The sequence below is a fragment of the Ascidiella aspersa genome, chromosome 5 (assembly GCF_963924565.1).
Source record: "Ascidiella aspersa chromosome 5, kaAscAspe10.2, whole genome shotgun sequence".
Taxonomy (NCBI): Eukaryota; Metazoa; Chordata; class Ascidiacea; order Phlebobranchia; family Ascidiidae; genus Ascidiella; species Ascidiella aspersa.
In genome coordinates, this window is record NC_139451.1 from 27,769,449 (window position 1) to 27,796,854 (window position 27,406).

At 36.5% G+C, this 27,406-nt stretch overlaps 1 protein-coding gene across 1 annotated transcript; it reads right to left on the reverse strand.

The window, feature by feature from the left end:
- Positions 1-17,178: 17,178 nt before the first annotated feature.
- LOC146145742 (solute carrier family 2, facilitated glucose transporter member 5-like) lies at positions 17,179-26,546 on the reverse strand. The gene is made up of 10 exons (XM_083390665.1): positions 26,526-26,546; positions 25,683-25,814; positions 24,470-24,737; positions 23,580-23,701; positions 23,035-23,205; positions 21,410-21,507; positions 19,938-20,109; positions 19,551-19,714; positions 18,456-18,600; positions 17,179-17,320 (listed from the first exon to the last, which is right to left on the reverse strand). The coding sequence occupies exons 1-10, from the start codon at positions 26,544-26,546 to the stop codon at positions 17,192-17,194; spliced, it is 1,422 nt and encodes a 473-aa protein (XP_083246791.1). The 3' UTR covers positions 17,179-17,191.
- Between the last annotated feature and the right edge of the window lie 860 nt (positions 26,547-27,406).

A 27,406-nucleotide genomic window follows, 5' to 3' on the forward strand; every position in this document is an offset into this window, starting at 1 on the left:
GAGCACTGCTTCAGTCCGTCTTCAACCAAGTCAATGTCGACCGATAACGGTTCTGCATTGTCACAATAATATCTGGTGTTCTTGCACCGCGTCTCAAGTTCATCTGATTGGTCGTCGCAATCGTGTCGTCCGTCACAAAGCATATCGACGTCAATGCTTGTGTACTTTTCGTTGTTCTGACAGGTGTAACGTTTCGGGCAGAGGTCCTTTATTGTTTCGTTGCACACTGACTTTCCTGTGGAAGGGTCTATGAATCCTCTACAAACTGCGCCGTATATTGCGTTACTAATTGAACATGTGTCATTGCAGAACAACGGTCGATCTTCGCAGCCGTCACATTCGTCTGAGAAGTCAAAACATTCCAGTCTTCCATCGCATTTACTCACAGAGGGTACGACATGATCTAAACCCTCAGCGCCGTCGCAGAACATAAGCTGAGCGTTTTCTTTCTGGAAGCCGCTACAAGGAATATTGGATTGTCGCACACAATTCGCCTCATCATTGCACAAAGCTTTTTCGATATCCATGCAGTCCGTTGCATTGTGACAATGTATTTGATCGGGAGGACAAGTTTCCCTAGCGTCACCCATGATAGCATTGCACAGGGTTTGATCCTCACATAAGCACTCATCGGAAAGGTCGTAACAATCAATAATCCCATCGCAAACCTGACTTTGAGATATCACCAGTCTCCCGTCCAAGCATAAAAAACACTTAAACTCCCCGTCAACAAAGCATAAATCAGCATCGTCACCACAATGACTGATATCTCCATAGATATTACCTTGCGGCAGGGAGCATGATTTGAAACGTTGAGATACCTCGCTAACCTCCAAGCATTTAAACCCGAAGCTAGGTTTGGACTCCAAACAGCGGTCGTACGAAATCCCGTATGAATTGGAATAATCGAGTTGGTAGAAATCTTCTATGGGTTGATCGGTACAAAGCCACTCTCCTGTTTCGCAACGTTTATCTTTTCGAGTTCCGCAAGGTCCAAGAGTCTTGCTGCAATTCAAACCACCCAGATAAGAAATGAGGGCGTTTTTTCGACTCGCGTTCACACAGTGCCATACAAAGCGAATAAACTTAGCCCCAGACCTTGCACAGGGTTCATCGTCTCCCTCTTGACAATCCACAGTACCATCTGCCAGCTGGTAGGCCTTTACACACTGGCCGGAAGGTTTGCATTCGCCTTGATGTGGCAAGCAACCGCACATGTGCCCGTCGCGGCAAGTCGTGCAGTTCAACTCGTCACTATTGTCGTCGCAGTGCGTGTAACCATCGCAAAGCGAGCTTTGAGGAACGCAGCGGCTTTTATCTTCACACAGCCGAGCTCCTTCCTTGCAATCCAAACAATTTACTTCGTCTTCCCTGCCAAACACGCAATCCTGCAACCCGTCGCACCTCTGACTTTCATTGATGCAACTGTATTGCCACCAGTCGCCAAAGGCAATACACTCCCCTAAACCGTCGGCGCATTCTTGTGTACAAGAGATGAATTGGACAGCACAAGTGAGTGCAATCAAATACAGTAGATGCATCGCTGGAACGCCAGTAACAATCCGACTAAAAAGATATCAATAAAAATTGCCTAAAATTTTAATATCAAGATGTCACTTTCGCCAATTAACGGTTGTATTGGTATTTTTGTAAATTATCCATATCAAACTGCAATTCTGGAAATTGAACGAAAGAGATTAACAAAACATTTATTAGGTTCGCTACTTTATTAGGTTTGTCCGCCTGATTACATTACGATTTTACTCGTAAATATAGTTTAGGTTTAATATAGTTTGTCGCAATAAAGACGTTAAAATTCCAAAATAACTTTTCATAAAAGTCCAGATAAACATGCGACAAATTAGGTTGTTTTAAACCTATACAAAAAGGTTATAAATTGGTTACAAATTTAACCTGGAATGTTGACAGATCGATTTATTTGTATATATTCAGTTAAATTGATTTTCTATCACGTTAACAATCATTTAAAATATATAAAATTATAGAAGAACATAAACTAAGTTACAAATTGTGTTAACCAAAGCAAATTTTGCAGTAACAATCATACAAAAACAAACCACAAAAACGCAGAGCAAAATGTGTAAAGTTAACTACACAGACAACCTTCTGTAAAAAGTAACATGTTATACCCAAACCAATAAATTTAACTAACAGTCATTTCCGCCTAATCGTTCATATAAGCACGGTATTCGCAATTTAACATTATTATTAACCAGCATGTCCTTTAGTTGTTACTGTCGGTCATCCGCGTACACTCTGGTTTATTTTGTTATTTGCTACGTCAGTAATTTAGCGTGTGAAAATTCACCTTAGTTTGACACGTACCTACCTAAAGTTGCAAACAAAACTTTGGTTGTATTTCCACTTTCTTTTGAAAACACGCCAATTGTATCTGATTTTGTGAACTGTGTATTATATGTCGTTATTTTTTTCAATAAAATGTCTTTAAAATATTGTAATAAGTAAAACTTGTATGATTTTAATTGGTTAGCGAAGATCAATTTTAATGCAAAACTTAATACGTTATATTATTTAAATTGTGCGTTCATTTATAATATTGCTTCAAAGGTTAATGTCATCACAGCCATAATCAGTTATACACATTTCGCCAAATATGCAATAGGAAAAAAAGTGTTATTCCATCTTGATCTGTTTTAAAGTGTTAGGTAATTTAGTTATCCTTAAATAGTTATTTTATTGTGTTGCTGAATATGCAAAATACGAGTTTTACACATCACCTAGCCCTAGAGTTAATATACAACACCTGGATATCATTGTGTTTACCGATTTTACAGTGATTCTATTTAATAGGCCTATAACTAAAAATGTAAATTAGTTTCTCAATTTTTGAATAATGAAACGTCTCGTAAACCATTTTCCATCCATTCAACGAAACCACATCACTACGCAATACTTTTTTAATATATAGTTTTAAAAGGATAGGTGCATGTAATGTAACATAGTTCAAAAGTTTACGATTAGTCTACACAAGCTGAACATATTGTCATTTAAGAACGCACACTCATTTGAGTTGGTTTGCAGTTAGCAAGTTATACTGTTATATAACTAAATGTCCTGTTTGTCCATTCATGTAAAACATCCGTATACCAGTAGTTGATCTAAGTTTTTAGTTAGTAACCATTTGTGTGCGCACGTATGCATAGTTATCTAATAGGTTCATATTAGTTGATAAAAAGTTATACGGTTATATAACTAAAAATGTCCTGTTTGTCCATTCATGTAAAACATCCGTATACCAGTAGTTGATCTAAGTTTTTAGTTAGTAACCATTTGTGTGCGCACGTATGCATAGTTATCTAATAGGTTCATATTAGTTGATAAAAAGTTATACGGTTATATAACTAAAAAATGTCCGGTTTGTCCAGTTATGCAAAACATGCGATAATACATAAAGCCGTATAGTTGATTTAAGTTTGTAGTTGCATAGTTATCAATTAGGTTCATATTAGTTGATAGCAAGTTATACCGTTATATAACTAAGAAATGTCCTGTGTGTCCATTTTTGCAAAACATACGATTATACATATAGTTGAATATAGTTGATGCCATAATAGTTGATTTAAGTTTTTAGTTGCAATATTTTATTTAATATGTTGTTTTAAAACGATAGGTGTACGTAATCTAAAATAGTTGATTTTTATGATTCTTCGACATAATTTAATATACTTTCATTTAAGTACGCACACAGGTTTTTGAATTGTTTTGCAGTTAGTTAGCAATTATAGTGTAACATGTTAATTGGGTTCATGTAGGCTAATGCTAAATATAAGTAAACAAAATTCGGTTTTTCCATTTATGTAAAACTTGCAATTAAACATAAAGCCTTATAGTTGATTTTATCAACCGTTTTATAACTAAAAAATTTCCCGTTTGTCCATTTACGTAAATTTAAGTTTTTAGTTTGGTTATCAAAAAAGTTCATCGTGCTTACATTTTTCACTTAAGAGGACGTAGCAAACATCCGGCCGTTTGAGTTTACAATTAGCTTAACTTGTCACCTGGAAATAACTATGACGTCACACAGGGGTTATATAGATGGTGAATAGAGCCAACTATATTGCTACAATTTTGATTAAAGGTTTGTAATATGCAGTTTTAATCGCCCTTTACTTGGGCAATTTATGAAACTCGATTTTGTGTGCATAACAAATAGTAAATTAACCAGGCCTTTAGCAAAATCGGGACAGGAAATTCAGCTGGTCATTTCCCAATTTGTTCTGCAGCAATTAATGTTGGGATTACTCGGAAACGAGCGAAACGGTTTTGTAAATCAATTTACCTGGAAACGTTTTTTTTTTAATTCGTATGGGTAATGGCCTTCGATATTCCATTTCTGTATATGCAAGTTATTTGCAGGTGGTGATCCAGATCGGACATGGTCCATTGGCCAAATAGGATGGATTAACCCTATAGTAATCCATTACCTTTCGTTTAATTTAAATAAACAGCAATGATATAACTGCAATGATAATTTTATTTTACGTACTTCTACTATTATTACCACCCTAAAGCCTAGTTACAACACGACAAATTAGTAAAATAGCATTGTAACAAATGACTTAAATTACAATTTATTAGTGTCAGTCCAACAACATCAGATACAAATACACAACGGAAACATGGGAATTGGAAAAAGTATATACATAGGGTACTGGATAAATTCGTCAGTTACGTTAAATTCGTCAGTTACCGTCAGTTACGTTAAATTCGTCAGTTACCGTCAGTTACGTTACAATCGTCAGTTACGTTACAATCGTCAGTTACGTTACAATCGTCAGTTACGTTACAATCGTCAGTTACGTTACAATCGTCAGTTACGTTGTTACGTTACAATCGTCAGTTACGTTGTTACGTTACAATCGTCAGTTACGTTGTTACGTTACAATCGTCAGTTACATTGTTACGTTACAATCGTCAGTTACGTTGTTACGTTACAATCGTCAGTTACGTTGTTACGTTACAATCGTCAGTTACGTTAAATCCGTCAGTTACGTACAATAACAAATAAAAAAATGCACAAAATTTGCTTGTTAACCAACAGAGGAATGAACTTTATAAGTTGGTTGTTGGTTAAGGTCGGAACGCTGATGATAATCTGTGTAAAAGGAACAGAAAGCAGATTCTTGAATTTAGCAATAGTGACACTCAACCAGCACAAATTGCTGGGCATCAAGTTTATTTGACTACAACAGATTAAAATCATAAAGACAAACAAGTATTAATCTTACCTTGGTGTAATAAAAGGGATACGGTGCGGGAAATGCATCCCTCATCTGCCATTTGTGATGTAGTTAAGTTTTAGCGGCAGGGCGCTGACGACTGGTTGGCAGTGCCACAAACTGGACACATCTGTACGTTATAGAAAAATATTCTTAAAGATTTGATCTTGCTCGTTATTTGCTCGTTAGTAAACTGATATAAATAGGAACATACCGGCTTGCAATGATGTTCGCCTTTTAGTTCATCTTAATGGTGTGGCACAAAGGAATTTTGTTAAAATCTGGTTTGTTTTTAATCCTTGTTTACATTTCTTCGTCTCCCAAATGTTTATCATTGAATGTAAAGTGATAAAAACGTTGGTTTAAATTTTAAAACACTTCACTATACTACTTTTACTCACAAATATAAAAATCGCGCTGAGTAAGACGTTGCAACAATTCACACAAACAAACTTCACCACTTCCCATTTATACAGTGGGGCCAGTCTACGATGCCACCCGGAAACATCTCTCGCGAGCCCAATAGCCACCCTTTGAATGTCCCTACCCGACCCTTGGCCCCACTTTCATATCAGACCAAACAACACCTCGACAAACCAAGAAAAAAGCAAACAAAATACCAACTTCGTATGTTCAAATATAGCCTAGTTTGGTTCAATTTACTAACTAAAATCTTATTCGAATGAAATCTAGCGGTGTCTTGGCTACAGCCAAGGAAACTTTTCTTCTGTTTTGTATGTTTTGAAGACTGTCATATCTGCGTCAATAAAAACAAGTTGCATTGAAGATATTCAACACACTATAGCGCAACAACAACATACTAGGGTATTTCACATACAAGAGTAGAATGCGAAGGATGTAGGACTGCATTTGATTTGTTTTACGTTATCAACCTCCGAAGATTGTTTTTTTTTTTTCAATTTTTTTTCAAAAGGTTTAGTATTGAAATCCACAAGCAGTGAAAGAGAGTTCTTTGGCTTAAAATAAACGGTTGATAAATTTGCGTGAACGCCACGATTGTCTTAGCAATTAAGTTATTTATCGCCTTGCCTAAAGGAAAATCCCATCGCTTGTAGAATATGGACTTTTTTTCTTTACATTTTTGAAATGTGTTTTCGTAGCCGGTACGACATCTGGACCTAAATTAAAATATTGGTTGGCATATTAAAAGCATTTTGTAAAAGTTCTAACTCTACTTTGAAATCTCGGTTTCCTGTTGAAAGATGTTTAAACGTAAATTCAATCTGAACAAAATACTAAAAAGTAAAGTTTTGATTCTAGAAATAGCGATACTCAACCAGCACAAATTGCTGGGCATCAAGTTTATTTGACTACTACAGATTAAAATCATAAAGGCGATAAAACAAGTGTAAATCTTACCTTGGTGAAATAAAAGGGATACGGAGCGGGATATGCATCCCTCATCTGCCAGTTGTGATGCAGTATAAGTTTTAGCGGCAGGGTGCTGACGACTGGTTGGCAGTGCCACAAACTATGGACACCGCTGTACTTTATAGAAAGATTTTCTTAATGATTTGTTCGTTAGGAAATTGATGTAAATAGGAACACTGTTTTTTTCTTGCTTTGAAGATTGTCATATCTGCGTCAATAGAAACAAGTTACATTGAGGATATTAAACACACTATAGTGCAACAACAACATACTAGGGTATTTCACATACAAGAGTAGAATGCGAAGGATGTAGGAGTGCATTTGATTTGTTTTACGTTATTAACCTCAGAAGATTGTTTTTTTTTTCAATTTTTTTTCAAAAGGTTTAGTATTGAAATCCACAAGCAGTGAAAGAGTGTTCTTTGGCCTAAAAATAAACGGTTGATAAATTTGCGTGAACGCCACGATTGTCTTGGCAATTAGGTTATTTGTCAACGTTCCAAGACAACAATTATGACCTACCGCCTTGCCTAAAGGAAAATCCCATCGCTTGTAGAATATGAACTTAACATTTTTTTCTGTATGAAGTTTGTTTTCGTATCCGGTACGACATCTGTACCTAAATTAAAATATTGGTTGGCAAACTCTACTTTATTGAGGATATTTAACATACTATAGTGCAACAACAACATACTAGGGTATTTCACATACAAGAGTAGAATGCGAAGGATGTACAACAATTGTGACCTACCGCCTTGCCTAAAGGAAAATCCCATCGCTTGTAGAATATGAACTTAACATTTTTTTCTGTATGAAGTTTGTTTTCGTGTCCGGTACGACATGTGGACCTAAATTAAAATATTGGTTGGCATATTAAAAGCATTTTGCAAAAGTTCTAACTCTACTTTAAAATCTCGGTTTCCTGTTGAAAGATGTTTTTCCTAGATTGTAAATTCTATCTGCAAAAAGGATAAAATACAAATAAAGGTATAAATCGTACCTTGATGAAATAAATGGGATACGGAGCGGGATATGCATCTCTCATCTGTCAGTTGTGATGTAGTTCTTAAGTTTTAACGGCAGGGGTTAACAGTGCCACAAACTTTGAACACCGCTGTACTTTATAGAAAAGATATTCTTAATGATTTGTTCGTTATACCATTTTGCAAATGATATTCACCTTTTTGTTACTGGTGTCGCACAGGGAATTTTGTTATTATAAATCTGGTTTGTTTTTAATCCTTGTTTCCATTTGTTCGTCTCCCAAATGTTCATCATTGAATGTAAAGTGATAAAAACGTTGGTTTAAATTTTAAAACACTTCACTATATTACTTTTACTCACAAATATAACAATCGCGCTGAGTAAGACGTTGTAACAATTCACACACACTAACTTCACCACTTCCCATTTATACAGTGGGGCCAGTCTACGATGCCACCCGGAATATCTCTCGCGAGCCCAATAGCCACCCTTGGAAGTTCCCTACCCAACCCTTGGCCCCACAACACAACAGACCAAACGACAACCAATTGACAAACCAAGAAAAATGCAACAACTAAAACACCAGATGTTCAAATATAGCGTAAAAAAACTTATTCGAATGAAATCTAGCTGTGTCTTGGTTAAAGCCTCTTCATTTTCCTTCTGTTTTGTATGTGTCGAAGAGTGTGGAAAAAGATCTGCGTCAATAAAAACAAGTTAACATATTCAACACACTATAGTGCAACAACAACATACGAGGGTATTACACATACAATAGTGGAGTGCGAAGATGTAGGAATGCATTTGATTTACTTAAACCTCAAAAGATTATTTTTTTTTTCTCGAAAGGGTTTAGTATTGACACCCACAAACAGTGAAATCGTGTTCTTTGGCCTGAAATGAACGGTTTGCAAATTAGCGTGAGCCACGCAATTTCCTTAGCAATTAAGGTATTTATTAACGTTCAAGACGACATTTGACTTACCGCCTTGCCTAAAGAAAAATCCCACAGAGTCGGACATGGGCGTAAAGCGTGTTTTCGTATCCGGTACGACATCTTGACCTAAATGAAAATATGGGGTGGAAAATTAGGCATCTTGTAATCTACCTTTACTTACTCAATTTCTTGTGGAAAAATCTTTTTACTGAAACGTAAACTATAACATAGTACTTATTGAAATAAATTCTGGGCATGCAAATTTTACATTTACCTTCAACACCTTTTTGCCAATTCAGCGATTTTATTTTTGAATCAGAAAACAAAATTGCTTAGGTAAGTCTACTTTTCTAAATCCAGGAATTTCCATTGTTCCAAAGATAAACATCGTTTGGTCTGAAGAAAAACAACCACACAATACAACGTTACCTAAAAGTAGTAATTGTAGTAAATCACAGCTGGAAAATGAGCTCCCCGCGATTCGACTATTTTCGGGTGCAGGTTGCTGAAATCAAAAGGAAAAACACCAAGGTTACTCACCTTCCATACAGCAAGCAGCTATAGTACTAGGAGAGATTACTTTGTACGACAGAAAAAACAAACAATGTAGGCAACTTGATCCTCCTTCCAGTTGTTGAATTCGTACGAGAGAAGCTTCTGTGCGAAATCTTGTCGTAAAACGCGTATGAATGCAACTTTGAAAATTGAGAGGTTGCATTAGGCGACGATTAAATTTAGACAATATTTGGCTTCAAAACTTAAATATAGTATATTTACCAAAGTGTGAGGTTTCCTGGTTTCAACGCAAGCCACCGAGAAATCTTCTTTTCGTCCTCATAAAAAGTTGCGATACACATGAAAAACAAAAGCTCCAACACGAGTTTAATCGTAATATGTGGTAGATACTCTTCAGTGGAGTTTTAAAATATTTCGTCCCATAATTATAAAAATTAAACCCCTTCAGATCGATACTAGAAAATCCACCAAGCATTCCCTGCCCAACAATTCCAAGAAAAAAAACTTTTTTAGGGCAAGGCATTGTTTAGGGCTGTTTGCATGAAAATGCAAGGCGGCGTCCACTCAGTGAATTACGAGATCGGCTGAAGCAAAATTGCAACCTAAATTCGAATTGAATCTCTATTTTGAAAAGGTTTTTCCAATCCGGCAATTCCACCTACTTTCAACAACGATCCGCTTCCCGGCAACCTCAACTTCCCATGGATGAAGAGGTGCTGGAATACGTTGAGGAGGATCTCCCATCTCCGCTGCCGGATATGAAACGCTTGTGGAATATTCAGACAAGAACTTGATCCTCCAACCAGTTGTTGAATTCGTACGGGAGAAGTTTCTGTGCGAAATCTTGTCGTACAACGCGTTGTTTGAATGCAACCTTGAAAGTTAAAAAGGTTGATGATTAGGCGACGATTAAATTTAGACATACTAATAATGTAGTATATCTTACCAAACTTTGGTTTGCTGATATCAAAGGAAAGGACCGAGTAAATCTTCTTTCCATTCTTCGAGAAAGTTGGAATACACATGAAAAACAACAAAAGTTCCAACACAAGAGTTAATTGTAACATGTGGTAGATACTCTTCCGTAAAGTTGAACAATTTCGTCCCATAATTTAAAAAAAATTAAACCCCTTCAGATCGATTCAAGAAAATCCACCAAGCATTCCCCGCCAGGCAATTCCAAGAAAAAAAAACTTTTTTGGGGCAAGGCATGGTTTAGGGCTGTTTGCATGGAAATACAAGGCGGCGTCCACTCAGTGAATTACGAGACCGGCTGAAGCATTCGAATTGCAACCTAAAGATCGAATTCCTATCAAAAGGTTTTCTCAATCCGGCAATTCCATCGACGTTTAACGGGCTTTGGGCTTTTAGGGGAAGGGCTTCGGGCTTCGGTGAAATTGCCAGGATGAAGTCAGTCTTTCAAAAGGTATTTCGATCAAGCCCAAATTATAAATATAAAATAGCGACGTTATGACTTGCTGAAGTAATACAAAGTACTGCATTTTACGGACTTACCAATTCCGTTTTGTTTGAACCATTAACGACAACTCAAAATGTAAATTTTCTTTTATTTGCGCACAACGTACAATTTGCAGTTTTAGGAACTAGAACACCAAACAGAGTTTGGAAAACAATTTTAGGACGCCAAAACAGAGTTTGGAAACAAATTGTAGGACGCCAAACCGAGTTTGGAAACAACTAGGAAAACGCCAAAACCACTGCGTTTTAGGCAAAAGCATCTAACAACGCAGAAGTTTGGAAACAATCGTCAGGGCTCAGAGTAAGCCTTAAGATATTTAGAAAACAAACAACACATAATTCAGACGCAGAGTTTAGTTTAGCAGTTCAACAGTTGCACAAGTTTTAATAAAGTCTAATATCGCTTCAAAAACAATTTACAAGGCGCGATTGTTCCTGGCATCTAAACTTCCTGTCATAACTCGCAACGCAACGCAATAAGCCCTAATATCGACAGCAGCAAAGTGCAGCTATCCTGACAAACTATACAACGGGTTTAAAAAGTTAAGAAAGTCCTTTCTGACTAAGTGATAATAAAAAAAGGATGGTGGGGTTATCTTCGAAAGGTGGTTCAGCGTATACTCGTCAAGATCAGTCGCACTCGTACTCGAATCGTCAACTCGCCATTGCAACTCGAACACTTATCGTTTCTGTTGGATGTTGTACAAAAAATTAGACACGAAAATTCGCTGCTGCCGATTTGCTCGCAATCCTGGGCGACAGAGTCAATAAAAGACGCAATAAAATTAAGTGGAAACGACCCTCGCCGCACAGGACTGCGCCTGACTGTTGCTAAGCGACAATAAAGGTACGCTAAAAAAATGTGCAGAAAAATTGTAAAAGGCGAGGCTGTCGCGCGATTTCGCCCAATGCTCCCAAGGCTTAAGAGAACTGTCTTAAATAACTAACAATTTAAATACGGCGTTGCCGACAACAACCGTGGGGTCAACGAGAATACACAAAGTAAATAACTGCACAAATCTGACACAAGCAGTCAAGGTGAAAAAAAGGGGCGAGCCCATGACCGGACGAGTGCACTGGCAAGGCGTGACACTCGTCACACGTCGGAAGGACGCGAGGTAAGTTTTGTCGCTGAAACAGAATTCCGTTATCAGCCAATGTCGCAATTTAACAGGTAAAGGTTAAACTGGTTTTCAACGCTTTCGGTTTCTCTTCCGGCATTTTCAATTGCTAGATGGCGGGCTGGGAATGGAGGGGGCTAGTGTGATTGTGTGTGGGTGAAAATGCCAAGAAGAGAACTTGCTTCTGAATAAGCCACTGTAGTGGCAGTGCTAAGCTAACACGCTGTAAACAACACTCTAAAAATACGACTGATGTTAAACTCCGTTTAAAACCAGTGTCAACGGGGATCGGTCAAAGGCTCACAAAAAAGTCAAATAAATGCCCTAGATCTAATATTTGGGGGAAAGTGTCTTAACACGAGGTTGTATGAACAAGTGCCTTTCATGCGCAAGGCCCTATCTAGTATCGTAGGCACCGTTTCAATTTAGCAATATGGGAAACCCAATTTATCATAATTTAACCCTATCCCTAAAGCAAGCAGAACAAACCTGAGCTAAACTAAACCGCAAACCTTACGGGCGAACGTTTACGGGCTCCGCACTCCGAACTAAACGAACCCTGTTTGGTGCTTGGCGGCTGCCCGGAATCCCGCTAACAGTTTATGGGGACAACTACAGGCCGTATCCTACTTTTTTAAATGGTGCCGCGCCTAAGGGTCAACCTCTCAGCTAAATAACACCTTTCTCGCGGCAGCAGCTTGTTGTACCGTATAAGCGCAAGCAAGGCTCCCTGCCAAGCCTTGGTTTGCGCAGACGGTTACCTGTAAAGCAAGGCACGTTAGAGCGGTGTTAGGCCTATAAACAAACCCCACGGCCTTAATCGACTCACGCAACAGCCTCTAATTCTATACAACACTTGATTGCTTTTGCAAGCAGCAGGACTTGTGTCGATTTGGCTGGACGAGGAAAAGGACATTCAAAGCTTGCGGAGATCTTGGGATTGTTGACGATGAGATAATGGTTGGATGCTTGGAAGTAGAGATGGAAGTTGCGGTTCCATGCTTGTGATGAATTGATGAAGGGCTTTATGAAGAGAAGAGTCCAGTTCTTTCCGTTCGCGAAGAATTTCGGTGTCTTCGCTCGCCGGCCAATTCCCCGAGAGGTCGCCGAAGACATATCAGCTTTAAGTTCTTAGGATAAAGGTTGAAAACTAAGTTTTCAGACTGCCAAGTGAATCCTTTCAGTCGTCTGTAAATCCTGTGAATCCTTTTCAGTCGTCTGTTAACATCTCACTAGTGAACGACATATTTTACCAAATGTTTTTGGATTTTTTTATAAAATCTCACTATTATAGGCAACCTTACCATTTTGGCTGATTGCCTTCTCTTATCGAATAGCCTCATTGTGTTGTTTGATTTTCGTCGTGCTTTTGAATTATATTTCTGAACGAAAAAGTTAAGAAAACGTCACAATCAATAAAAAAATGATTTTAAACATAATTTTTTAAACGAGTTTATTTTGTTATAGTTTAGTAAACTCTTTATAGAGTTATATTATGCAAAGCTAACTCACTCTAATATTGATGAAGCGGTGCTTTTCTGGCAACAAAACGGAGATCCAGCCGATTCGAGCAACGGTGAAGTTTGACGTCATAGCAAAGTTCTAGTCCAACAAAAGGTAAAATTATCAGCAGGTTAAAACTGCCATCTTTCCTCGATAGAAAAATGCTTAAGCGGGTACGAATTAATCTAAAGTAAAGTTCAAACGAATTTACGAAACAAGGTTTACAACTTGGGTACACTACGCACCGATCTGTATTGTAGCTTAAAAACGATTTGCGAAGACAAAACCTTGGATGGTTCTAATAAATACTCCCGACTATAAAATTCATGATATCAACCTTTTGTAAGTGGTGGTGCTTTGATTTACTGCTCAGTCACATTATTGAAAGATGCTGCATGTTCGTAGCGAAACGAATAGGTCAAGATGATGTCGATCTACTCACGTTTTCGCTTTGCAATCAGGGTTTCTTCCATTAAAACGTTTAATGAAAATTGAATAGACAAAACTAAAAACCTCATTCGGCAACATAATATCCCTCTTTCCACGATGAAGGAATTGTTTTGGAAAAACCTTGCTGGCGAGTTCCCCGGGTTTTGTTTGTGAGGTGATTTCCCTGTCTTGGCAGTTCAAAAACGAACCTGAATGTAAATTAAACCGATGGAATTACTTTAAAAAACTTTGGGCAGCGCCCCCATGACATAATTTAGCGAAACTCGCGCCCCCGCAAAGGCCATAAAGCTCCTGTGTTTACACTGTTACTTTCAATGAAAAATTACCTGTGTTATACAAGCAGCGTTTTTATACCAATAAATATCGCTTAGTGAAATACCAGCATCCACTAAATTGTTAAAATATGCAAAACAAGTTTTTTTACATAAGACTTTGTTTTGCCAACGTAATCATGTAAATCAACATTTATAGGGAATTAAAGTGGTTTGTTTTTCCTATAGATACCTATGTGGCCCATGATGTATGACTATTTGATTAAAACGCTGGTTTGAACAAACTGCAGATAATACGAAATTCGGTGGCCTTCAGTCAATAATATATTCTGAAATCGAGCTAAAAATCCTAAGGCTTGTTTTTACTCAACTTTTACAATTACGTAAATTCTTTACGTTTGTTCAAAAACCAAGATGTCACTCACCCTTGATGAACTTTTAGAAAAAGGAATGGCGAAACCAGCCGGCTTTAAATTGAAGGTCCGAAACTGAGGTGTAGTGAATCTTCGTAATACAACTGCAAATGTTTAAACAATATTAAGCACATCCAGCTGGGTTGTGAAGATAAGTGTTAAAGAGCAAAGAAAAGGAGTAATTAGGAGTCCATTAAAAATATTCCATAGCGTTTATGTTCAGTTTTTGCCGCAGATTCTGTTGTCCTTAAACACCGCTCCGCGATCAATCACCCTTCAAATAAAATCTTGCAAATATTGAACATTTTAAGTTACAATGCGATACAATAATAGTTCAGACGTGAAACGACGTAATAATAATGACAAAAATCCGGACAGCGCCCAAATATAAGTGTTACAATACCTAGCCGGATTTAATGTTTAAACTTTTGTTAACCGAGCCGGAATTAGTGTTTAGCCAAAGCATTTTTTGCCATTATAATAAAAAAACGTGATTTCAACTTTAGCTAATATATCCGAAAAACGTGGGCCGGCTAAAGGTTAGTTGCCGAACCCAAATTCGATGCTGAAAAGTTGTACGACATAACATGGTAAAACATACCTTTAATGTTTATAACGAAGAAAACGTTTCAGCGCCATGTGTTGTGGAGAAGGGGTCTGCAAAACAAGTTTTTAAAACTGTTTTGTCGTTATGAATTTGTCCACCTTTACTTAATATGAGCTAATCCATATAAATATACTGCCCAACGCTTTACACATTTATTTGACGTAATTCTAGATGTAGTTACACTGCAAAGTTGCTGCAAACTACATAATTGTGTGTTGAATCAACCAGAACCTAAAATAAATAAAACAAAATGGTTAATGCGAGCAAGATTGTAATTTAATCCAGTCTTTTCAGGTAAACGCTTAAAAACAATAATCTGTCATATTATAACTACACTTTACATGCACAGAAACTACACCACTTCCCATTCACACAGTGGGGCCAGTCTAGGATGCCACCCGGAAATATCTTGAGCCCAATACCACCCTTGGAGGTTCCCTACCCAACCCTTGGCCCCACTTTCATTTCAGACTAAACAACACATCGACAAACCAAGCGTAGACAACAAACTTAACTTATTCGGTTAAATAAAATGCCAAGAGTCAATCAGCCTACAATCCCTACAGGCTTAGTTTATCTAAATTCTAAAGGGTACAGTAATTACGCAGTTTATTATTTGTTTTGAAACCAGATACAACTTACCTTAGAACATTCGAACCTTCCCAGCAACTGTTTCCTTGCAGAATGGCCACGCGACTGAAATTCAAATTCGCAACAAACTTGCGAAACGCGCGCACCAATCAGGGAGGAATTTCTTGCCGCGTGTCTACTAATTGGATTACTTATAATCTAAGATGACGTGTTGTGACACAAAATGGAGGAGATACAGTTTTCCGTGACATTGACAGATATCTTCAATGAATATCTTTGCTAAAGTTTTCCAGCAACTTCTTCCAAATGAAATAAAAATTATGGCGCTTTTTAGGGATGTTGCCTCCTAGCTTACATCGTTAAATTTTTACATTTGTTGGATCGACAGTTAAGGGTGAATATCGCTTAATACTAACATTCATATTTATGAATATTATTTTTTATCATTTTTTTGCCAAAAGAGTGTTTGCTGGAAAGCAAAAATTGCAACTTTGTAACGTCACTATTTTGGAAGATAACGCTCTATAAAAATCTCGGCTCGCTCAATTCGCTCAGATCTGCTTATAATCAAACGAGTTTGCTAGTTTTAAAAGTTTATGGTTTTATTTTGATATAAGTGATTTGACTTAGAAATTACTTGCTCTTATAATTACTGGACTGGAACCGAATTTGGTCAACTGACAAACTATGAATTCTTATGTTTTGAAAAGACGTGATTCGGACTTCAAGTATTTCACAACTGACCTTGAATGGGTCTTAAATCATTTCAAAATGACTTGTATACAACACTGCTTTAGGTTACGCCATTAGCATTTAAAAGTTGTTCTAAAAAGAAGATTTCATCAAACAAATGAATCGCTTTGCACACTTTTATTTCACGCGGATCTCAAAATCCCTGCAACGCTTTACCCACGTTAAACCGGATAAAACGCAAAATAATGCACGTATATGTAGTTCTTATTCTGACGGATTTAGGTGTTATTCCCAGATAGTTATTACTGCGATTTTGGTTTTTGACCGTGGTGAGTACTTCCGAATTATACTATGGAACTGTAGATTATTCGGCGTTAGATGTGAATTTTTACAGATCTTATTAGGTGTTCTCCTTGCGGAGAGACTACTTATTATGTCATTGTAATTTCTCCAGTGTATTTTTAACTTTTTCAATACATGTTGATTACGACCGAATACTTAAAGCTGTTGCTTGTTTCGTCTTATAAATATCGGCAGAAGTTTTTTTCGCAGTAAAATGAAGGTTAACAGTAAACCTCGCAACGTTGAACATCTCACAAATAAACGACGACAAAAACAACCTTATGTTTATAAAGTTGTTAATATTTAAGATACAAAAACGCAAAAAAATGAAAATGGCGCAATAAACAAATTTGATATATCCACCGTTTATACTGGGTGATTTATCTGGTTTAAAATGAAAGCCTTTTTGACAAGATTTTGTAATACAGTTTAATATATTAATTTAAAATGTCAACTCTATTCTAAAAGCAAATTTATAAAAAAAAACGTAAAAGGATTAAAATCTAAAAGCAATCTAAATATTGTAAAAAAAATTACAAGGGTCCAAGTCAAGCATTAAGGAAATGTTATTTGCTGGTAAAATTTTTGGTAACCATTTTCGATTCACTGCTAAAATCTCGGCCATTTTATTCACTTGAAGTGATTCTGGATTTCGTCCTGTGTCTTTCCTTTTGTGTCTGGAAGAAACACCAGCTGGAATACTAGATAGAAGATTGTGCATCCAAGCCATATGGTCATCGAATAAGCTCCCATTCCAATCTAAAAAAATACCAGTGCACGCTTTTCTTGATACGCAATAAAGAACCAAAATAGTTTTTTCCACTCCATTATTTTAGGCTACGCCAAGAGATTTATCGGATATATTTTTTACGATTATTTGAGCCTCTATTTTTAAGGATACTATACTAAGCTCGACTCTCGAATTTCAGGGAACTCTTCCTCACTTTACTTCGTACATAAATCATACTGCTACGTTATGAAATTCATTACTGTTTGACGGCCATTCGTTGCCTTAACGCTGTAGAGAGGCGTCCCATATTTGTCTTTTATTTCTCACACGGCAAAATATAGGTTAAAACAGGAACATATGTGAACCAACAGTAGCAATGATATATTTCAGATACGTAGATGGAAGTAACTTTAAAACTAACTAAATTAACTGTCAGATCAATTAGTCTTTAATCTGTCCGAGCAATGCAGCAAAAAACAAAACGTATTGGTAAAAAAATGTATGGAAAAATATTAAAAAATAAGGTCTTGAGAGAAATGAAGCTTCGTTTTCATTTAACAATTTTTGGAATGTTACTATTTACTAGATTTGATGTTTTTATTAGCTTGCCCACTGCTAACTCTGCAATATATATATAATTATGTTATATGTAATATATAAGATATGTTTTGATTTACTTAAACATGTTTTGTCTTATCGCTCGAGAAATGGTGTTTATTAACTATTCAAAAGGAAATTAAGGAAACGCTTCAAAATGAAAACTGACGATTGAGGTTCACACAAATGACCTGTTAGAATGACTTATGTCATTGACTTGAATAAAGTGCCCTTAAGCGAGTGTTTTTAAATGACTTGACTTGACTGAAGTATTTTGGGCAAATTTGTTGATTTAGAGTTTATCAATTTTAATAGTTTAACACTTTTATGTCAATGACATGCCTTGAAGTTGACTGGTTCTCGTAATGACTTGACTAGGACTTAACTTGGGCAATTGATGACTCGGACTTGGACTTGAACTCGTTATTTTGATTTGACTTGGACTTAAGTCATATCAAAATGACCTAAGTTTTAGGACTCTGTAACGCCACTAATATAAAGCATGACTCAATAAACATAGCTCCAAGACCATATTTCCTCATAAGCCACGGGTTGCACTGCTCTCACCCGTAAATATGGCGGAATGAAACCGACGAACCATGACGTGGTCCACAAGACCGCCGATCCGTATCCGAAAGCGGTGGTGCGTGTCGGTTCGATTGTGATGTCAGTGGCAAGGACAAGCGTCGTCAAATTAACACCGCCAAAGTAACTGCGAAATACAGCAGGAAATTATGTGATCATGCACACATTATGGCAGAAAGTTAATACTCTATTACACACATGTGCATATATGTTATGTAGACCAGGTTCTCATACGTGAGGTGAGGTTCGAACGTTGAGCAAAACGTTGCTCTTGCTAGGTCGACCCTAATTGCTATGGTTGTTTCACGACACATTCGAATTTAGCCTGCATAACTTAGTCACAAAAGAGACGTCTACGTTTTTTTAACGTTTCGAATTAAACCTTATCCACACATTACATTTTGTTTGTAAACAATCAAAAACTTTTAAAAAGCGTTCAATTTTATTCATGCAAAAACGGCTCGCAAGGCTCATAAGATTTAAACTGTTATTATACAGTAAACTAATAAAACCTTTGGTAAACTTTATAACAATGCCAGCTAAAAATAGGAAAATTCGAAGTATAACTTTCTTATTGTTTCGTGAAAACCACGATGAGAATCAATTTTGCGAAACTGATTTAAACAAAAAACGTCATTCTAACTTCGTACAGTATAAATTGGGTAATTTACGTATCATATGTTATGACTTACGAATCTTAAATGAAAAAACTGTCAAGTCAATTAAACGGCCGAGAACTACTGGTATTGGTCAGTAGGTTGCTCGCGCCTTGCTTTAATGGTTGATTTGCACAAAAATGAAAGACTTATAGGGCAGCGCCAGATCGTTTTACAGCAAATTAGAATACTTGTAGTGCTGCTGGGCTTTGATTAAACACCCAACAGATTGTAAATTTGCTTGAATCGCAGGTTGTTTTTCGAGATTCGAAACATCCGGTAATTTCTATGCTAAACTTCGCCAAACTTTCCGAATTTTTCGATTTAATTCTTTAAAGAAAAGCCGCTAATTGATACTTATTGGCCCTTCAAACTCACATTTATTAATCTACCGAAATGCTTTGAACACATCGGGAACTACCTGATAAAAAACAATGCAGTGGATATGATTGCGATGATGGGCATGACATTAGGAGCAAGATGACGAGTTGCTTGACTGATCGTGAAAACCGTGAGTGCAATAATGATAAGGATCGTAGATACAATGTTAACCTTCAACCCGCCGAATATTTTGATGAAGAATGACTGTGAGTTCAAAAAAGTAGTTCGTGAAAGATCTAATCAAACTTAAATAAAACTTTACCCGGCAGTTTAACGAACAATTATAGCTGGTTAAAAGGAGAACTTCTCGATTTGTATGAATGTTCTATTAACAAATATAAAAACGAATTCATGTACCAGGATAAAGTTAACAATAAAATAATTTGTGAAGAAAACAAATTTTATAATTTTGTAGAACACGTCTTACCCCGAAAATCGAGGCAATAGATTGTAGGACGAAGACTCCGATTGTACAGTAGGTGACGTTTTCCTGTGATATTCCAGCTTGCAGAAACACGCGATCAGTGTAGAAAACAAAGTTGTTGACTCCAGAAAACATTAAACCAGCGTAAAGCGCGAAGACAGCAATAATTTGTTTCCTGAACCAAATTTCAAAGGTGAAATTGCCGCCAACTGTAAATTTTAAAAGTGGAACAGCATGTATAGTGAAATACTTTCCAACCATTTATTGTTTCCATGAATTAAATGACTCCCCTATGAATGGATTTCTGAATACCGACAATATTTTTATTATGTCGATTAATGGAATACAGGCTTGACAACCTTTTAAAATCTTCCTGATGGTATTTTGTGCAAAAACAATATTGACTACCGTATGTGGCCTACATTAGAAATGTTCGATAATATTGGATCGCAGCCGATACACGACACCCAGTGGCGGTATCGGTACTCGTTCGATACTAGGGATTTACCTGTGGCGATCCTACACCAAATTAGTAAAATAATTTAAGCTATGATTTGCAATTATACCAAGCGATTTTTGCTTTGAAATGTAATTATTTTGAAACGCAACTGTGGACCAACTGAAGGTAAGTAAACTATTAACGCAAAAGCAAACGTTAAATACCAAGCAAAGCAACTATCTTTAAGTATTTCTATTGCACATATTTTGTTTAAATTAGTGTATACGAATGACGTCATTCTGTATCGGTAAGGACAGGGGTTCTTAAACTGGGGTCCATGGACCCCTTGGGGGTCCTTAAATTAGTTTTAGGGGTCCATGAATGCCTAATCGAAATATTATTTGTATTTTTAAAAAGTAATCATTTTTCAAAGAAAGCAGTTTAATTAAAACCAAACGGTTTTGCACAAAATGTATTAAAACTTCACTTCACTTTCACAGTTTTAGAACGAAATCAACAGATTTATGAAGCTTATTTGTAATGTGACGTCACTTTATGACGTCATTTTTTGAAAAAATCGTGGTCCACACGACGTCAAAAAAAAAATTTAGGGGTCCGCGGTAAAAAATGTTTAAGAACCTCTGGGATAGGACCTTGGCCGAAACTATCAGGTATCAGACTAAATTGCCAAGTATCGAATAACCATACAGCCTACATTCAAGCGAAAATATGGTGACGACAGACGCTAGTATTTTTAGTACACAAGAAATCAAAAATTTTATTAGCCTAAATGGCTGCCAAGCTGTATTAAAAGAGAAAGCTACTTTCCCGTAAATATTTCTATTCCAATCAGTTGCGGCAACAACCAGAACAACGTAAAAATTCATCCAACGGGGAAACTTATCAAATACTAGATTTAGATTCTAGACTCCATAGCACCAAAAAAGAGGTTCAAAAGTGTTATAGTAACTTATGAAATATCAAGGATCATAAGTTTATCTTTGAACTTAGATGAATATTTTCATGTAATACGAACCTGTATTGCTTGGTTGTCAACATTTCCTTGATGCCGACTATTGTTGTGGTCGCGTTCACTTCTTTTTCAATGTCAAACATTTCTCGTTTCAGTTCGTCCTATGCAAAAACGACATTTGAACAAAGGGTGTACACTGAACCTTGACATGATTTGACATCAACTATAATACACTTTCGGAAAGCATTACATGTTGTCTTTATATTTTGGCCTGATGTAGCACGGTTGTGCGACAACTTGTCGAGAATACAATACAATTTGTCTTTATATAGTGCCCGATTAACGTAATAATACTTACCTTTCGTAGGATTTAGTTCAGTTAGAATTAAATAAGAAATATGTGCTCTGGTTAAAATGGTTGAGTGAACTTTAAAGTGTTGTACAGACCCCTTGATACTCCCTTAGGGATACCAGAGAGAACTACTTCTTTATTTAAACACAAATTCTACATCTTTCCTTATAGGCTTATACAGTAAGACATCATATAATGATATCTAGAATTTCTTTGTACCAACTAACAGGGGCGCCCGCAGAAAATTTTCCAGAGGAGGGGCAATCAGGGGCGTAGTCAGAAAATCAAAAATGGGGGTCCTGAATTGCCAACTTAGGGAATTCCCCTATTTTTCGTCTGACGTTGATGAATAATGACGTCATAAAACAGTGACAGTATGACGTTGAGAATGGTAATTGCAAGACGTGATAAAAAAACGAATCAGAAACAGCCAAATACGTCCAGCAAAAGCGACCACGTGTGTCGTCGACAATCCTGTCAGGCACCAGCTGCGAAATCACGGTGTGCAATCGTTAACTTCAGGCAAAATGAACGGAATGAGCGCTAAATTACAAGCACGTCTTCACCACCTGCAATACTAAACGAATATCGTTTTTTCTGGGTGTTATTATGCCACGATTAGCGTACAGGTAACATCTGCGCCGAGCTGTGTGCCAAGTCTGCTAAATTACAAGCTGCGGTTGAGGGAAAATAAGTTGTGTCCATTGCACACTAAAGACTTAGAGTATGCTCATAGAGAATAATTTTGCGTTAACTAACTTAACTTGAAAAAGGGCGACTTTGAAATGCGCACGACAGTCAACATTACCGCACCTTTTAAGAATCTGCTTCAGTTAAACAAATGTCGATGTTACACCAACATCGGATATTAGCGCAGAGACCGAACAACGAGGAACATACTGCGCTTAATCGACGTTTTTTAGCGAGAAAAAAAGACAGAAGGTTGGACTTAGCGTTGTCAATTGTCGAATACACACTTGCTAATTAATCAACCTGAACAAATAACGAAAGAGAAAATTTTCCAGCGTTTACGGTCGACCAAACAAAAAAGACGAAAAAGGCGTTTTTTCGCTCGATTTTGGGTTTCACATTAGATTAAGACGCGCGACCCAATTACTTGAAAAGCACGCCGCTTCAAACAGTTTGTTAAACCATGACAAAAACGAACAAAAAAAGGATAATACGCCCCCCTGGATACGCCACTGGGGGCAATGGGTATTGTATAATATTTTTAACCTTTATAAGTAATACATATTATTACACTTATAAATGCCCCCCCCCCCCCTTCCCCCCTCCCGTTGGACCCCCGTGCGGGCGCCCATGCCAACTAACTTACATCACTTCCAGTCCTTAGTTTTCTCAGCACTTTCATCGTCTGTTCTTGTTTTTTCTCCCGTACGTAGTAGTAAGGTGATTCTGGGATCCAGATGCTACAGAAGAGGTAGATCAATGAAGGAATGGCGCCAATTGCGACAAGTATCGGCCATCTGTCGTAGGTGCCCAGTAGCTGGTCGCAATATACCATTACAAGAAGGTTAATTTATATTTGCATAACACGTAGATGAGTCCGATGTTATCGGATCAAAGCCGATACATGTTGACTTTTGCTTTTGTAGCCCAGAAATTTCTCTTACGAACTAATTGGGTTACGCTTTTTGCAGTTTGACAACATCTGATAGACTATCAATATGACTGAAAAAAGCGTCAGCGCAACTCTTATCATATGCAAAAATAGCTATTAATAATATGGAATTTAACAACTAATATAAAAGCAATAACAACTAAAATAAAGTTGTATTTCGAAATAAAGCAGATAAAGGCGCCAAATGCGTAATACAACTGGTCTGTGATATCTAAAGAATGAACCCAGAGCTGTATTACCTTAGGGTGCGCCGCCACGGGTCCACATGTCAATCCGATGGTTAAGGCAACTAGGGCGCAGCTTTGCCACATTGCTCGCTTGCCCCGTGCGCTCATTTCTGCCATCAACATCGGAACAACAACTGCGAAGAATATTTAACAGGTCAAGATTGTATAACAAGTCCATCCCAGTCCAAGTCATCAGTTGCCCAAGTCAAGTCCAAGTTAAGTGGTTATATGAGTAAGTCAACTTTAAAAACTTAACATAAAACTAACAAAACACACATGCAGCAAGCAATTTAATTTATCTTCAATAATTTGGATGAGTACCAAACTTTATAATATAGTAATACCATTAGGTAAATATATTGTTTGCGCGTAGTTAAGTGCAAGATTTACATAACATAAATGAAACATTTTCATTGTTGCCAATAATTGCTGCCTCGTTCAAAACTATTCTTTTAGACGTAGTAAGAATACCAAACCTATATAGAAGTAGATAACATTTTAAACGGTTCATTTATTTCATTGTTCTATTCCAATACGAAAAAAATGTTCAAAATGAATCAAGAGATAACGTTAAAAATTCTACCTACTTCTATATGGGCTTTGGTATTTTTACTTCGTCGCACTAAAACCTCCAACCGTTGTGCTAAAAAACTTAACAGCGTTTTTGGCGACCTGCAAATAGGAATAACTACAAGGCTTTTGTGTTCCTTTCTTCTTTTAAGCAAAATAGATAACAGACACCAAAATGCATATTTCTTCGAGTTTGACATTGCAAAAAGCTCAGGAGATATTTCCATTTCGTTTATATCAAGCAACTTAAAAAGGCCACAACGGTTATGTAATTTAAACACATTTGTTGATTTTTATATACTCTACTTTTTAACCTAAAACAAAAATCTCACTATAGAAAACTCCAACAGGAAGACCACCGATTAATCTACCGACGATGATTGCTTCATATGATCCCGTGAGACCGCCGACCAATGCCACGATCATCACGCCAATGATGTGAGTGACTTGAAACAATTGGAGCACGTGCTTTCGTGAAAGAATGGAGAGAAAGAATTTGGTGATGATTCCTCCAAAAAATCCCCCGATAATCACCATTGATATCGTGAGGGTTAGCAGTGCCAACCAAATGCTTTCCGGCAGTGTCTCTCCATACCTGGACTTGACGAAAAATCGTAAATAAAAAAAAAACTAATTGGACGTACATAAAATGTACATAAAAGGGAAGTAAACAATCAAACTAAAGTTTAAAACCAGAGTGCAACCAAAATCTGATCTTTGAGTTGTATTGTTTATATTCGCGTCAATGAAACAGTGAACAAGTAGAAACCTGCTGCAAATAGTTTTGGATTCCATAAAGATACAACCTTTTTATAAAACGTTAGTGGAATAAGCTTTCAAATGGCAACAATATTTGTAAAGTAGAATCCACTGATATTTTTCTATCTCTAATGGCTTAGCCTAGTTGTTTTAGGTGTCAGAGGAGTCATATAGGGCCTATAGGCTACACATTTTACAACGTTAATTCGTAATCAGTGCACAAAATAGTAACTTATGCTATCAATGATTTACAAAACATAACACAAAAAACATGATGCTATATTTAGTCTTTCGCGCATCATTTGACCTTCCAAATTACAAACGTGCAAATATCTATCTATCATTCATGAGTCATCTTCTTACAACAATTTTAGCCCAGAATGACTCATAGTGACTCACGACGATTCTAGTAAAAAACTAAGAATGCATTCATTTGTTCGCTTATTCTACTGCATACAACACCACTCAACTTGCTGTTAAGCCATAACTTAAGGATCAAAATGAATCCACAGGTATGAGATCTATATCTTATTTGAACCTCGGAATGCCTGTTTCTGTATTAAGCGGTATGTTCGACCTTACTAAATGAAAGGCTATATGTATCTTAAATAAGACAGAATATTTTACCAGAATTCGACGTCCTGTAATGATACAAGTTACGTTAATCATTTGGTTACGTAAAACCAACAAAGTCTATAAAAACTTATTGGCAAAGTTTACCAAGGCAGCGTAAAGCAGTTTTTACTTCATTTTTATCATTTCAGGTTGTGAGTATGTTTAACTTACAGTGTAGGTCTCGTTGTAGATTGTATTTAACACAGGTATGATGGGACCGAACTCGGTGGCGAAGTATCCAATCGAAAAGAATGGCGTCGTGCTTGTGACAAAAAAGCACAACGCAGCGCATTTGGAATTTTTCTGTAAAAAAACAAACACATTGTTACGTATAGCAAAGTACAATGCTTATTTGTTTTAGTACTCTAAAATCACTACGCGTTAAGTATTAACTATAGTTCTACGAACTGTGGCTAAACCTTTGTTGGTGGCAGATCATTTAAACAGCTCTACTTACAATTAAACGATTTTTTTGAATTTTTAATTGGTCAACAGTATTTCACATATTATGAATGTTTTCAAGTTTTTGTGATAAATTTCAAAAAAGGAAGAACTGCATAGGTAAAGCGATGTATGACACACTGGGAAACTGGCAAAACATGTTAAAAACGAAATATTTGTTTGGTTAATGCGTGAATCGTACGCCCAAGGCTAATCCGATAAAAACGAAAATAAATAGGTGCAAAAACGACTCTTCAAGTAGACTGAATTTAACTAGTGTTAATCACTAAAATAGACAAAAAGTCGTTATAAAACATTCAATCTAAAATTAAATCCCAACTTTCAGAACTACAATTTTCAAATTTAACACGACAAATAATTTGTAAAAGATAAAAGAAAAATAAATGTAATTGTAAATTAGCTTGGCAATAAATTTTGTTAGATATAATCTTTATTTAATGTCACTTTGATTATAAAAATCGAAAGTTACAGGTTGGCTAAATTTTAAAGTTTGTCTAGCTTATGTTTTACACAAAACGATGATAAATTACTACTTGGTAAAAATAATCTTACTGGTTCGTTAGAATGTTCCATTGTTTCTCGGATCCAAAATTTAATTTTAGTAAAACTTTTTTGAGTTTGAAGCCTTAAACAAACATCAAAATGATTTATATGTATTGTTTATATCAACAAACGTATAGCTTAAATACAAGTCTGTGAAAACTCTAACAGTAAATCAATACTCAGCTTATAACTTTGCTAATTAAGTCTGAAAGATTTTCTGGTTGCTATATACTGCTGTATGTCGGGTTTCACGCAATTATATATACTTCGTTCTAGTCAGAATTAATCTTTATTCCTTCCTAGGTAGTTTAAGAAGCAAATAACAAATCGAAAATCACAATTCTGAATAAGTGCTTCTGCAATGAAGTAATTTCATTTCATAAATGTTTACACAGTTCAGATGTCTTCAAGTAAACTAAGCAGTTTGCCGTGTTTGGCTATTTATAATTGGCCAAACTTTATTGCAAGACGTCTGCCGTTTTTCACTTTTCTCATAGCAAAGCTTCTTCTTTGACCAACGCGAATTTATCCTTTGACCCAAGAGGCGGGTTACAATCCAACCAATACTAGTATTGTTTTTTTATATGTTTTTTGAAATAATGCCATTTTTGATGGATTCAACTGCAGTTTTTGGCAACATTTTCATTTTGACATGTTATGCCAAGCAACATTTTACGTTGTTGTGAAACTAAATACAAAATACAGCCGTGTTTAAAATTGCATATATGCAGGTTTATCCTAACCAGGATTTTTTCCCAGAAATCGACAAACATGTAAATTTACAAAAAACCTTTTTTCGTTATGGGACCTTTACATTAACAATGGGTGGATTTGATCAAAAAAGCCCTCTCTAATTTTAATGCTCCCAATCTATTTTTGAAAAACAAACA